This window comes from Pan paniscus, chromosome X (genome assembly GCF_029289425.2).
Source record: "Pan paniscus chromosome X, NHGRI_mPanPan1-v2.0_pri, whole genome shotgun sequence".
Classification (NCBI taxonomy): Eukaryota; Metazoa; Chordata; class Mammalia; order Primates; family Hominidae; genus Pan; species Pan paniscus.
In genome coordinates, this window is record NC_073272.2 from 17611120 (window position 1) to 17626018 (window position 14899).

The 14899-nt window shown below is 38.9% G+C and overlaps 2 protein-coding genes across 10 annotated transcripts in view; one reads left to right on the plus strand and one right to left on the minus strand.

Moving 5' to 3' along the window:
- ZRSR2 (zinc finger CCCH-type, RNA binding motif and serine/arginine rich 2) overlaps nucleotides 1–12389 on the plus strand; it is a 38383-nt gene extending 25994 nt beyond the window's left edge. For 3 of the 9 annotated variants that reach the window (XM_003805354.8, XM_063601896.1, XM_055106767.2), the window contains 5 exons: nucleotides 987–1200; nucleotides 3897–3952; nucleotides 5511–5620; nucleotides 8348–8806; nucleotides 9847–12389. In XM_003805354.8, coding sequence (XP_003805402.2) covers nucleotides 987–1200; nucleotides 3897–3952; nucleotides 5511–5620; nucleotides 8348–8806; nucleotides 9847–9899 — 892 coding nt within the window. In that variant the 3' untranslated portion in view covers nucleotides 9900–12389. Of the gene's footprint in view, nucleotides 1–986; nucleotides 1201–3896; nucleotides 3953–5510; nucleotides 5621–8347; nucleotides 8866–9846 lie in introns of those variants that run through there. The other 6 variants (XM_057301178.2, XM_063601898.1, XM_034949932.3 and 3 more) reach the window with 3 other exon arrangements.
- AP1S2 (adaptor related protein complex 1 subunit sigma 2) overlaps nucleotides 11410–14899 on the minus strand; it is a 29863-nt gene continuing 26373 nt past the window's right edge. The window contains exon 5 of the mRNA XM_034949937.3: nucleotides 11410–12977. Coding sequence (XP_034805828.1) covers nucleotides 12930–12977 — 48 coding nt within the window. The 3' untranslated portion in view covers nucleotides 11410–12929. The remainder of the gene's footprint in view (nucleotides 12978–14899) is intronic.

Sequence of the window (14899 nt, forward strand, 5' to 3'; positions counted from 1 at the left end):
GATGGCTTGGATCCCTCTCTTCCAAGCCATATGACTGACTTGGGCAAGTGTGCTTTTCTAGGTCTCAGCTTCCGTCTTTGCAAAGTGGTGAAAATACTAGCCCCCACTGTCCTAAAGGGATAAAAGGACCAGAGGGGAAAAATGTAAAAATGCCATGAAAGCTACAAGATGCTGTACACAGATCAGATTGAATTGCTTCATTAACTGGAAATTCTTGGATTACTATATTGTCTAAACATTGAGTCCACTGACGATTGTACAGAACCAGGATTGCATTGTTAGTTCCCACCTTCCTCTCAGCAGTCCCGCATGTGACATCTTCATGCCTGTCACCACATCCTGTCACACCAATCAGCGGGCCTTCTTTTCCCCTATGGTTCAACATGTATAGGCTTCCTGAACTTCATTCAAAGGCAGCTGAATGGTATATGAACTTTGAAATGTTTCCAACTTGACATTAAAACAGCAAGTGCCAAGTTTCAACACTTAAAAAAATCCTCTTAAGTGCTGAAACTTGGCATCTGAGTGGGGTTTATTATCTTTCAGTTAAGTCAAAACAACTAAATTACATGAGTTTCTATCTCAAAATTTAAAGCAAGTGTTTTTTTGTTTGTTTTTTGTTTGAGACGGAGTTTCGCTCTTGTTGCCCAAGCTGGAGTGCAATGGCACAATCTCAGCTCACTGTAACCTCCGCCACCTGGGTTCAAGTGATTCTCCTACCTCAGCCTCCTGAGTAGCTGGGATTATAGGCACTACAGGCGCACGCCAACACGCCCGGCTAATTTTTTGTATTTTTAGTAGAATTGGGGTTTCACCATGTTAGCCAGGCTGGTCTCGAACTCTGGACCTCAGGTGATTCACCCGCCTCGGCCTCCCAAAGTGTTGGGATTACAGGCGTGAGCCACCATGCCTGGTCTAAAGCAGTTGTTTTGTGAGTAATTTTCAACTATTGGCCTAGTGAATTTAAGCTTTTCTTTCATACGCAGATGTTCACGTAAACATAATTTCCCAACATCCAGTCCTACCCTTCTTATTAAGAGCATGTTTACGACGTTTGGAATGGAGCAGTGCAGGAGGGATGACTATGACCCTGACGCAAGCCTGGAGTACAGCGAGGAAGAAACCTACCAACAGTTCCTAGACTTCTATGAGGATGTGTTGCCCGAGTTCAAGAACGTGGGGAAAGTGATTCAGTTCAAGGTGGGCATGCGTGTGGAGGAGGGGACTGGTTTGCTTCACCCTGCAGTACTTAATGGCACAAGAGAGCTGGGACACAGGCTCAGCTGGGGTCAGGCACGCTGGCACTCTATAAATGTGACTTCCCTCTTTCTCTCTTTCCACCCCCTACCTTGTTGCCAATGTCACGTCAATACCACATGAAATCATAAACATATATTAGCATGGTATTTCCTGAATGCTAGGGGTCTAGATTGGAAAGGATCTTTCATTTATTTAGTAGCTTTGTGCTCCAGTTCTTTTCCAGCACATGAATTCTCTGTATCAGGTCCCCTGCATATAGCCATCCAGTCCTTCACTTAGAAGCTGCATGTGACAAACGGTGCATTCCCTTCCTTCCTCTGTAGGTGGCTTCCGTGTGCAGTGTGACACAACTTCACTCACTAAGTTTGTTGGTGCATTGTGTTGACAGTGCCGACTTAGCTTCCACGAACCAAGGTGTATGTTCTTTCTTCTGGAGCCACACAGGAACATAAATCTAGATTCCACCACCTAACCCCCTTCTTTTTTTTACACTGTTTTTATTCATTGGATACTTTCAATACTGAATATAGTATTATACAAACCATGGTCTGTGATGCAGCATACTTGGTGAAAAAGGCATTCAGATGACACATAATTATTTTAAAATATTCCTTAATGCAAGGGTAAGGCCAGATGTAATCTCTGCTGCCCCCAGGACCCATTAGTTGAATTCTAATAGGGTGAAGCTTCCTGCCTTGTCTGTGATTTCGTCAGATCTGAGCTGGAATGCCTTTGTTATGTTAAGGCAGGGAAATTGTCCCATAATTTGGGAAAAGACAGGAATAGAACCATGATTTTTTTTCCTGCAAGTTGCAAATGATGATGAAAAGTTGGAACACCCCCCCAAAAATGAAGATATTCCTGACATTTAAGGCTCTACTTCTATCAACCGACTTCAAGATTTTTAAAAATTCTTTTTATTTATTTTTTTCCTCCTTAACCTTTTGTTTCTGGGGCATATGCCTTCCTGTCTTCACACTACTTGTCAGCACAAGCAATAACTGCTAAAGTGGAACTGCCTGGTCACAGCCACACAATACCATGTTAGAAGCACTGGCCGAGGAGGCCATGTGGTTTGACTAGCCTTGTCACTTCTTCCTGCCTTTTCCTTATCCTGAAAGTGAGAGGACTGGATTACGTCAGTGGTTTTCCTCGTAGGGTTTCTTGATTATACTGCTTCTGTGAAGTGGTAATGGGAGGGCTGCTTTCAGAACTGCAGAGTAGTTAATGGAAATTGCACCCTTACTTGCAACAGGCTGCACCCACAAACCACAACCACCACAACGTATTTTTTCTTTTGTTTAGAGTTCTCTCACCCTAGCTTGCACAGCTGACATGGATTCCCGAGGCCTTTTATTCTTCCAAGGGTGGTGTTACAAACTGTCACTGAGTATGGATCCTGCTCGTTTTGGGATACCCTAAGAAAAATACTCTGGAACAAATTTGTAAAATTATAGATTCATTTTGAACATAAACGCTAAACACTAGTATGAATATTTGAGGACCTTTTTACATACTATTATATAAAAACAAATCAGATTTGTCATTGTTGAAGGCAAATGATCAAATATTTAACCTAACTAGTAATAGGAACAGTACATATGAAAATGGGATGATATTCACACCTATCAGGCAAAAAAATTATAAATTCTATTAATACCAAGAGTAGATGAGGATGTGTACATTAGTAAAACCACTTCAGAGAGCAGTTTGTCAATACCTAGTGAAGGTACGTGTAACCTATAAATTGGCACACTCCTGGCTATGCACAGTAGAGAGCTCTTTATACCCACAGAGACCTGTTTAAGAATGCTGACTGCGGTACTGTTTGTGGATGAAAAATTGGAAGCATCTTGAAAAACCATCATTCTAGAGTAGATAAGTTTTATTATTTGGTATATCCAGTATACAGTAGTTAAGTTTATGTGACTACATCTTGAAAAAAGAATATGGAATAAATACTATTGATATAAAATTTTAAAACATACAAAGCAACACTATATGTTGTTTATCAATACGTATTACCTGTTTCTTTGCATATGTATATATATGTGTATACCCATTATAAATAATGGACATTTATATGTATGATACATATGTGTGGGTTTTGGCATGCATATGATGTATGTATATATGCCTGTATCTGTGTATTTGTATTTGTGTCTGTGTAAGTCTATGTATGTATATGTGTGTTTGTGTTTGGAATGTGAAGGCTACACTCCTAGCCTGTGGAGAGTGTTCACCTATGTGATGGAGGAGGGAGAAAAATGGGATAGAAGGGCTTCAACTGAGTCTTTAATGTTTTACATATGTAAATATTCTCATTCAAAAGTGGAAAACGTTAGTGTTAAATCTGGGTAGTGCATATATAGGCTGATTGATATCTTCTGTATTTTTATGGATGTGTGAAACATTTCATATTTGTGGGAGAAAACAGACCTGGACCAACAGGGATCAGGCACGCTGCCATGTGCCAAGTACGCCTTAAATAGATGCAAGAGTCAGCTAGTATCTCTATTTTGCAATCTTTGATTGGTAACTACTTTGGGGAATGTTAGCCTGGACAAACAACATTTGATGAATGGCTGGTTTCTTTTCCTGAATTTTTTATGATAGCATTCTTCATTGCTCCCTAGGTCAGCTGCAATTTGGAACCTCACTTGAGGGGCAATGTATATGTTCAGTACCAGTCGTAAGTATTCTGCTTGTGGATGTCTTCCTGATTTGTCACAGTTTGTTGTTCTGTTTCTGTTGATGTCTGGGATTTTTCCACTGGATATATAGCTTTCATGTATTTTATTTCTTATGTTTTTATTTTTATTTTGTTTTTTTCTTTTGAGACGGAGTTTCGCTCTTGTTGCCCAGAGTGCAATGGCGTGGTCTCAGCTCACTGCCACCTCCACCTCCCAGGTTCAAGTGATTGTCCTGCCTCAGCCTCCTGAGTAGCTGGGATTACAGGTGCCTGCCACCATGCCCAGCTAATTTTTTGTATTTTTAGTAGAGATGGGGTTTTACTATGATGACCAGGCTGGTCTCGAACTCCTGACCTCAGGTGATCCACCCACCTCGGCCTCCCAAAGTACTGGGATTACAGGCGTGAGCCACTGTGTTTGGCCCAGCTTTCATATATTTTAAAATATTTAAATAAAATTAAAGTTTAAATAAATCTAAATATTTAAAACTTAAATATTAAGAGTTGAAACAGAAATATAGAATGGATGTGAAAATAATATAAGCCGGGCATGGTGGCTCACACCTGTCATCCCAACACTTTTGGAGGCTGAAGTGGGAGGATTGCTTGAGGCCAGGAGTTCAAGACCAGCCTGGTCAACATGGCAAAACCCCATCTCTACTAAAAATACAAAAAATTAGCCAGGCGTGGTGGCAGGCACCTGTAATCCCAGCTACTTGGGAGGCTGAGACAGGAGAATCGCTTGAAGAGAGACCTCATCTCTACAAAAAAATTAAAAAATTAGCCGAATGTGGTGGCATGTGCTGTAGTCCCAGCTATTTGTGAGGCTGAGGCAGGAGGATCACTTGAGCCCAGGAGGTCGAGGCTGCAGTGAGGTATGACTGTACCACGACACTCTAGCCTGGGGGACAGAGTGAGAGTAAGACTCCATCTCAAAAAGAAAAAAATAATAAATTTATATTTCATTCTTTATATATTTACATAGTTTTGAATGTTTTACAATATGGTTATATTATTACTCATAATTTTAATAATTAAAATACAAACTAATAAGGGATAACTAGAATGGAGAACATAAAAGCATTTATAGTGAAAGAGCCGGAGATTGAAGCCCAAAATCATCTTAGTGTGCATTTGACCAGCTAAGAGAGCAATTAATGTATCATTTCTTCTTATCTTGCTGTTTGCCTAGGCCATACCATGGCTAATGGGTTAAATTAACCAGTGTAATAAGAAGAACAGCAATCCTATCTGAGAAAGAATAGGCCCTAATAATGGAAAACACTTCTGCATTTTTAATGGTCCAATCTTTTGGATTAAGACGGTTTCATTCAAGCCAATTTCCATGCATTGAAACCTCTCCGAGGGTTAGTAAAAAGGGTTCCTGAATAAATTGGGAGCTTTGGGAGCTTGACCATTTTAATGACTCTTCCCTAGGTACAAAATCAGTGAACTTGGTGGTCCTACAATAAATTAATAACGGGGTTAATTAATAGTAGAACTAATCTACATATTAGGAAGTTACTGTAAAGCATATCATTTGATTTTTGGTTTAAAGGGAAGAAGAATGCCAAGCAGCCTTTTCTCTGTTTAACGGACGATGGTATGCAGGACGACAGCTGCAGTGTGAATTCTGCCCCGTGACCCGGTGGAAAATGGCGATTTGTGGTAAAAGACAAAGGGATGATTTTTTTCCTCAATTGTTCCACTGCTATATAAAGGGATATTCTTTGGGGGAAACCCAGTATTTTCAAGTGGTGAGGCATAGCTTTTTGCCTCACACAGTAGATGAGCAGAGAACTTTATATAAAGAACACCACAGTTTAGATCTGTAACCGACCTCATGAGTCACTTGATAGATGAAGTGACTGAGGTCACAACGTATTGGTGACAGAGGTGGGGCTAGAATTCCAGTCTTCCAATCTTCAGTCCTGGGCTCTGTGTCTGACCAATCAGGAAGCCTGAGGAGTTTACGTCTGTGGAAGCCCCATTTCCCTTGTTGCAGTTTCAGAGGTATTTTATATTCATTGGCTCACTTCACTTGAGCTGTTTGTTTCTTTCTTTCTTTCCATCTTTATCCCTAATGAATCTTCTGTCATGACCACCTACGTTACCTTACCCATAGCATTTCCTGCCTTACTTGGAATACATCCTTCTGTGCACTAGAGACTAATTGTAGGCTTGGGATCAGTTAAACATGAATGCAGTCAGACTGACATCGGACAGTGGCAACCCAATCAGGAAATGATCCAGTCTTGTGCAGAGTAGCCAGCAGTTTTGAAGGCCTAGTTATGTTCTGATTTCTCTCAGTGGACTGTTCCCTAGGTGAAAAGAGATGAGCTCTAAATGCCTCTGGGGAGCACTTATCTTACCATTTACTTGTGTTTCTTTGCTGTATACATGCCTGCCTAACGCAAAGTCAGAATCTTTGGCAAGCTTGTCTTCCTGGATGCTGTCATTCTGAAGCCATTTATGAAGGGAAAAGAAAGATTTTAGGATTCCTGGCTAAGGGAAACCAGAAGAATCATTACACTTTAAAGGCTCGGGGGATGGAAGAGGTGGAATTGTTTGCTCCATAAAGGCAGTTACTTTTGTCAGTTCCTGGGAATCCAATGTGATTTCAGTGAGGAGCTTCTGAGTGTGACCTTGACTCCTCCAAAGCAGGGGACTATTTCATTAAAAAAAAAAAAACACTTTATTTTCCTTATTGACTAAAGACACTGAGCATCTTTTCATTATTGGCCATTTGTATGTCTTCTTTGGAGAGATGTCTGTTTGGATCCTTTGCCTATTTTCTAACTAGGCTCTTTGTCTTTTTATTACTGAGTTGTAAGAGTTCTTGGTATATTCTCCATACAAGTACCTGGTCACAAATATGATTTGCAAATATTTTCTCCCATTTTGTAGGTTCTTTTCACTTCATGTTCTTTTGAAATACAAGTTGTAAATTTTGATGAAATCCAACTTAACTATTTTTTTGTTTGTTTTGGTGTCACATCTAGGATGACATTGCTTAGCCCAGGGTCACAAAGATTTACTTGTATGTTTTCTTCAAGGTCATAGTTTCATTTCTTAACATTTAGGTCTTGGATACAGTTTGAGTTAATTTTTTTTTTTTTTTTTTTTGAGACGGAGTCTCGCTCTGTCGCCCAGGCTGCAGTGCAGTGGTGCGATCTCGGCTCACTGCAAGCTCCGCCTCCCGGGTTCACGCCATTCTCCTAACTCAGCCTCCCGAGTAGCTGGGACTACAGGCGCCTGCTACCACGCCCGGCTAATTTTTTGTATTTTTAGTAGAGACGGGGTTTCACCGTGTTAGCCAGGATGGTCTCGATCTCCTGACCTCGTGATCCACCCGCCTCGGCCTCCCAAAGTGCTGGGATTACAGGCGTGAGCCACCGCGCCCGGCCTTGAGTTAATTTTTGTATATAGTGTGTGGTACGGAGGTATCTCACTTCTAACTGTTGTGCGTATCTGGGGAATTTACTGCTTTTAAAAAACGTTTGAGAACCCCAAAGATCTCAAAATTGTTCGAATAGATTTTATCTGTGATAAAAATCTTCTGTATTAAAAGCACTTAGTGAATTTGAAGCATTAGTGTAATGTTTATAATCTTAAAGTTTAAAGAAAATATAGACTCCTCTATGTTTAATAGGCCTTCTCCTTTTTTTTTTTTGAGAGTGAGTCTCACTCTGTCGCCCAGGCTGGAGTGCAGTGGCATGATTTTGGCTCACTGCAACCTCCACTTCCTGAGTTTAAGTGATTCTCATGCCTCCGCCTCCTGAGTAGCTGGGATTACAAGCGCCTGCCACCATGCCCAGCTAATTTTTGTATTTTTAGTAGAGATGGGGTTTCGCCATGTTGGCCAGGCTGGTCTCAAACTCCTGACCTCAGGTGTGTGCCCGCCTCAGCCTCCCAAAGTGTTAGGATTACAGGTGTGAGCCACCGCACCTGGCCACGCCTTCTCTTTTGACCAGTGGTTCTGGCCTGTTTCCTCCATGCCATCAAACCATGCTACCACAGGGACCCAAAGAGCTGGCTATTTGATGTTAATCAGTTATCAAAATCGTCAATCAGTGGGAAGGTGAAACCTGGAAAAGATAACGTGGTCACCATTTGCTCAGTTGCAGTCTGCACCATAATCCAACAGGGGCACAGGCTATTCTGCTTAATGAAAACTTCTGATTTGTTACCTTTCAGAGTGTCATTTGTTAGAGCACGTTTGAAATCGTGGGAACCAAATTATGACATCAATTTATGTAAGCCCCTTTTACATAATACACAGTAGAAAATAGTTCTAGCATATCCAAATATCAGAAATGTACCTTCGGAAAAGGATAAAGTAGCATCTTCAGAATATGCAGTGATAAGTGCTGTTTCATCACTGTGCCATTGCAGGTTTATTTGAAATACAACAATGTCCAAGAGGAAAGCACTGCAACTTTCTTCATGTGTTCAGAAATCCCAACAATGAATTCTGGGAAGCTAATAGAGACATCTACTTGTCTCCAGATCGGACTGGCTCCTCCTTTGGGAAGAACTCCGAAAGGAGGGAGAGGATGGGTCACCACGACGACTACTACAGCAGGCTGCGGGGAAGGAGAAACCCTAGTCCAGACCACTCCTACAAAAGAAATGGGGAATCCGAGAGGAAAAGGAGTAGTCACAGGGGGAAGAAATCTCACAAACGCACATCAAAGAGTCGGGAGAGGCACAATTCACGAAGCAGAGGAAGAAATAGGGACCGCAGCAGGGACCGCAGCCGGGGCCGGGGCAGCCGGAGCCGGAGCCGCAGGAGCCGCCGCAGCCGGAGCCAAAGTTCCTCTAGGTCCCGAAGTCGTGGCAGGAGGAGGTCGGGTAATAGAGACAGAACTGTTCAGAGTCCCAAATCCAAATAAACTAGTTTTGTTCTTAAATGATTGTATATCTTATTTATTATGGTTGCTACATACTCGGATAGAAGGCTATGAACGCAGATGGGTTCGCAAGTCTGGCTGAACCCTGTGTAGCCTGGAATTCTATTTAAAAATATTTTTATTCTCTTATAATCATGAAGTATGGTTAGTATAGAAAACATAAAATACATAAATAACAACATGAAAATTACTTGTAATCCTAACCCTGAGAGAGAACTAAACATTGGAGCATTGTTTTAGTGTGTACACTTTTTTCTTTTTTTTTAGAGATAGGTTCTCACGAGCAGTGGCGTGATCATAGCTCACTGCAGCCTCAAACTCTTGGGCTCAGGTGATCTTCCCATCTCAGCCACCCAAGTAGCTGAGACTACAAGGTACACACCACCACACCTGGCTAATTTTTAGACATTGTTTTGTGGAGACAGCGTTTTGCCATGTTGCCCAAGCTGGTCTTGAACTCCTGGGCTCAAGTGATCCTCCCACCTTGTCTTCCCAAAGCGCTGGGATTATAGGTGTGATCCACCACACCCAGCCCTATGTACACATTTTTTAATACAAAGAACACATATGAATGCAGTTGAATATGCTTTTATTCACAAGAAGCAGTCATATTTCATCAAGCCCTATTCTTCGTTTTACTCACTGCACAATATGGATCAGTTTTTTCAACCATATCCTCATTGTTAGATTTTTAATTTTGTACTATTCAAGAATCCTGTGCTGAAAACAATCCTGTGATGGATTTTCTTAAATACTTCCACATATTTTTGATCATTTCCTTAGGATAAATTGTATCAAGGACATGAATACTAAAATATTTCCAAGTTGCCTGCCAGAAGACTATAAAAAATTTATTATGTCAATAAACTTTGCTGCTCCCACAACGCCAAGTAATTTTAATCCTTACCAATTTGATAAATTTTATGTGTTCATATATTTAATGTTTTTTTATTCTTGTTGGCCCCCTACCCCTTTTTTTAGAGACAGGGTCTTGCTATGTTGCCCAGGCTGGAGGGCAGTGGCTGTTCACATGATCATTGTGCACTGTAGCCTCAAACTCCTGGGCTCAAGCGATCTTCTTGGTTCAGCCTCCTGAATAGCTGAAACTACAGGTGAGCCCTGCTTGTTTGCCTTTTATTAATAATCTATTGGATTTTTCTATATGTAATAACTGAACAGCTTTTTTGCTTTAAAGTTCATTTTCTCAGTTTTAAAGTACTGATGGGCAAAGTCCATTTTTTTTCCTCCTACTCTTCAGCTGGGGGCTGTCATGGTGTACTTTTTTAAATAGTGTGTTGGAAAGTTCTTTATATAGGAGTAAAGTTTATTTTTGTCATTTCCAGGAATATTAGGGTCATTGGTACTAAATATGCCTAGTGTTAAAGCAACCCTGGTATAAAAATCTCAACAGAATGGTCAGAGAATAGAACCTAATGCAGAAAAAGCTTCAGGCAAAATATTATACCTAGATTTCTGATCATAAATAAGATGCTCTCCAGCTTTATCAATTTTTTGTCGCTTTCCATTGACATATTTGGGATCTAGAATTTTGGAGTATGTGACATTTTTCAATTTGAGATTTGGGAATAAGGACTTAAAACATACGTAAAATACTGAAACGTTAACGAAATTTAAGTAGGAAGAAAGTTTCCTCAAAATTGGGATTTCTGCATGATATCTGTTAAGGATGAGAGTTCTTTCATGTGTAGTCAATAAAAGAAATCATGCATGTGGCCCAGGATAATTTCACTTTAAAAAGTTGGATTTGTTCCAGACTCTAAATGCCTGCTTCACCCTGAAAATGATTGACCTAGAACTATCTACTGATTTCAGTAACGCCGAGTAATTATCATTAAATTCAGTATTTTTTAATACTTTTCTAAATACAGTCAAGATATATGCAATTAAATGTGGTCTGCAAAGCTGAAATCTTAATAAATCATGGAAGCTAAGAAAGAAAACCACCATCTTGAGCTCAAGACAACTGAGATATTGATGACTTTCCCCTCAAATGTTAATAGGCAGGGTAGAAGGGCAGGAAGTTTTTAAACCACTGACTGGTTCATTATCCTGGTAAATGTCCATCTTGAACTTAAATTTATTAGTTTTTTTTTATATATATTGCCTGATTACTATTTATGTTTCAAAAATTCCAACTATACATTGCTGGCAGAAACCCACAGGCCTGTTTTCAGTGAATAGCTAGCTGCATGTTGGAGGCTTTTTAAACCTATAAACGTCTTTTTTTCCAGTAGACTAGCAACTTAATTTGATGGTAGTTCCTGCCTCCTTCTTAAATATCCCAGTTTTAGAATGTAACATTTCCTATCTGTAGTAATAGGAGGTCCCTTAACTATCATGATTACCGTAGATTTGATTTGTTGCATAGGTTAGGTAGTACAGTCTGCAAGTATTAGTCCCTTTCTGTTGCATGTGCTAGCACCTTCAGTTCACAAGGGGGTAAGAGGAATCCAGTTGATTTGAAATACCTTTTGAGTAACAGTCTAAGTTGTTCATTCAGAAAGAGTAGAAAAGTCAACTGCATCAAGGTTTTAAAAGCAGCATTTATTGATTGAAAATAAATGTGTAGATAGGCTCTCAGTATGGAATCCATGTTATTTTTTAATGAAGTACATGAAGACTCCTTAGATCTTCCACCATGTATCTTGTGTGTGCTTATAACAACCACCATATTCAAATGGAGGGGAATTTTCAACATTTTACTGAAAAAAAATGAGAAATTCTTCCTTCAGCAGCTCTGCATAGTTTGACAAACTTTTGGAAAGAGATAAAAACACACTCCAGTGTTTGTACGTTGAACGTTTATTACAACTAATTGGCGATGTGATAAGACAGTGCTCACGTGCCCTGAATGTTGGTCACAATCACAACAAAGCTTAATCCAGCCCAGCATATATAAGTGAAAATATAAACCATGAAGACATGTTTAGATATGTATAAGTACTTAGAAAAGTGACGCTGAACAATTACATAGCTTTAAAAAATATAGAGCCAACTAATGCCATTTTACCTCATTCAACTCTTTTTTATAAGAAATGTGTCTTTTTAAATTTTTATAAGACTTCTGTTAACTAGGCAGTGCCCTGGAAAGAAAGGAAGCTGCTGTAAAGTGTGCAGCACTTCTAAGTGGAGGGAAGCAAAATAAATTTAGCTTTAACAAGTACCCCAGAGGGAACATTCGTGCTTTAAACAATGACTTTACACATAATACTGTGAAGAGAGCAACACGTTTTTTGTAAGATACTGTTATGAAGAATTCCTGGCAAATTAACATTCTCACTTTATTTTGGGGCATCAAAAACAACTAAGTATTTGATTATGACCACAAAAAATTCATCTCAGGAGTCAAATGTGCCTTGGCCTTAAAAATTATGTGCTTACTATTGTGAAACAATCCTGTTTCTCATCCCAGATTCAGAATGCCTAAGAAATAATTTTTAGTGTAAGAAGTATCACTCCAATTTAGTCATTAAAAATAATCTGTAGTCCTTTAAAAAAAAAAAAAAAAAGGTATGTAATTTCCAATACAAGTCTTTGGAGTAAATTTGCTTTTTAAAGTTTCAACAAAGTTTCCATTCATTTGATATGTGACATGTCAATTCCCTTTTTTTTTTTTTACATATGCTGAAATGCTGCACTAGTCTTTGGTTTCATAAAACCAGGTTTCACATTATAATTTAAGAGTTTCCTTTGTCAAATACAGTAATTAATAAATGTATACTGCCTGATTGATTTTACATGTATATGATGTGCCATTTTCATATGTGCACATAATCAGATTAAGAGAAACTGACCTTTAAACTTTAAAATATCCAGAAAAGTATCTTTTTCTGCACCATTCTAATTCATATTTAAGTCCCTTATCACTTAATTAACTAAAGTTCCCTTTTAAAAAAAAATTGTGTAGGCATGAATGAAGCGGCTTAGCAAAACAGTAATACTGACAAGACATCATCTTACACCATGAGCTAACATGGACATGAAGGGAGTGACCATCTACAGTGTGTGAAATGCCACAAGAAGTCATCAACAAGGGAGGAGAGTTATGTCAGTCCAATTTCTTCAAGAACACTACGTGGGGTTTCAGCTTCCTGTGGAGGGAAAATGTGAGACTCTGGTAAGCAGATCCAGGGAGTCTTGAGAATGTGAAACATTGACATGGAAGAACATGCTTGTTTTAGAGAATCAAGAAAGCAATTTCGTGTCACAGTAGCATTCTAGTAGTGATAGCCATTGGTTATTTAGGGTTTTGTGCCCTCAAAATTGGAGACCACAAAAGGACGTTTTCAGCATTCATTAAGTACCTGCTAATTACCTACCAATGTGCTAGATGCCGTTGCTGTCATGCAAAAAGCAGTGAAGCCCAGTGCAAACCTGCTGGCAATTTATGAAATCACTGCTACTCAATTATATATATGAAAGATAAGTTATCTTAGTGGTAAAATTCAAAACCTCTTCCCTCCGAGTTCCCACAGTTCTTCGCCTACTGTTGTGTTCCATGCTTTTTGTCACATGCATTTATAGAAATGTCTTCCTCTTGGAGTTTTTAGTTAACTGTGTCCGCAGCGGCAAGTCTTCAGAAACAGCTATCTTCCCAGACCTCCCCAGTGCAACCAATGGCATCACTAGAGGCCACATATGCAAAGAATGCCATGGGCCAAAGGCATTTTTATTCTATGTAGCAACCAGCACTGGTTTTTAAGTGTCAAAGGAGGTCAAAACAAAGTAAGCATATCCAGGAAAAAATTATTTAATAATTTTCCAAAGTGGCTGATTTTGCAAATCACAAAATAAAGGACCAAGGAGGCCAACTTTCAGGTATTACTAGCAACGAATTTTGTAATTAAAAGGCAACACTATATTTTAATGATGGAAAATAATATAAATTTTTGGCATCCAGTAATAAACTTACTTTTGCATCCTAATCATGGTACAGCACAAAACAAGGAGAAGAGAAATTATATTAAACCATAAATCTTTAGAGTATTAATTGCATGTAAAGCACTTCATGGTGTAATCTTAAGTAAATTACTTAAACTCTATGGTCTGTTTCCTTATTTGGAAAACATGGATAATAGTACTTACCTTCATATGTTGAGATTAAGTGAATTAAGGCTCTGCCTAATTTATAGAAAGTGCTTCAAAAATGTTAGGTGATATAGTTACACAATTGAAATCAAAATGATTTAGCATTTATTATTAAACGCAAGTACTATACACCAATTCTACTTATAAAGCTCATATGATGACCTTTTAGTATGTCTGCATAGTAATAAAAATGGGTAAAAATCAGCTTTAGCGAAAAAAGGTATTTTTTTTAAAAAGAGTCTAACCTATGAAGTATTCTTGCCCCCTCAAATTGAACCTCAATCTAGTCAGGTTACAGATCTAAATAGAAATGAGGGATATAAGAACAGCTAAACATTGCCATATGACTATGATGGCCAAATCCATAAGGTAGGACATCCTGCAGCATAAATGACCTGGTTTTAAAAAAAAAAAAATGGCAAGGCGGGAAAAAGCAGAAGACTTGTTAAAGATTAAAAGAGACTTAAAACGCACATCAATCAGATACAATGTGAGAGTCTTGGTTGGAATCTGATTCTAACAAACCAAATATAAAAAGGCATTTTTCAGACAATTAGGAAAAACTGAGCCAGGCATAAGATAGTAATTATTAATTCCTGTTAATTTTGTGGGGCATGGTACTTTATCTGTTAGGGACACATACTGAAGTATTAAAGACAAACTGACAAGATGTCTAGGGCTTGCTCTAAGATACTGAGGCAAAAATGCGGGGAGTGGTTGGGGAAACAGTATTAAGTTGATGGTTCTTGAAGCTCAGTGATGTGTACACGAGGGTTCTTTATACTATTTCCTATACTCGTGAGTCTTTAAGTTTTCATGATAAAGTTTTTTAAGAAAGTCCAGTGGAAATGATGTTAACACCCAAGAGTGATGTAAGCCAATCCCTTTCATTTATATTTCGCCTTAAGCATTAAATACACTGAGA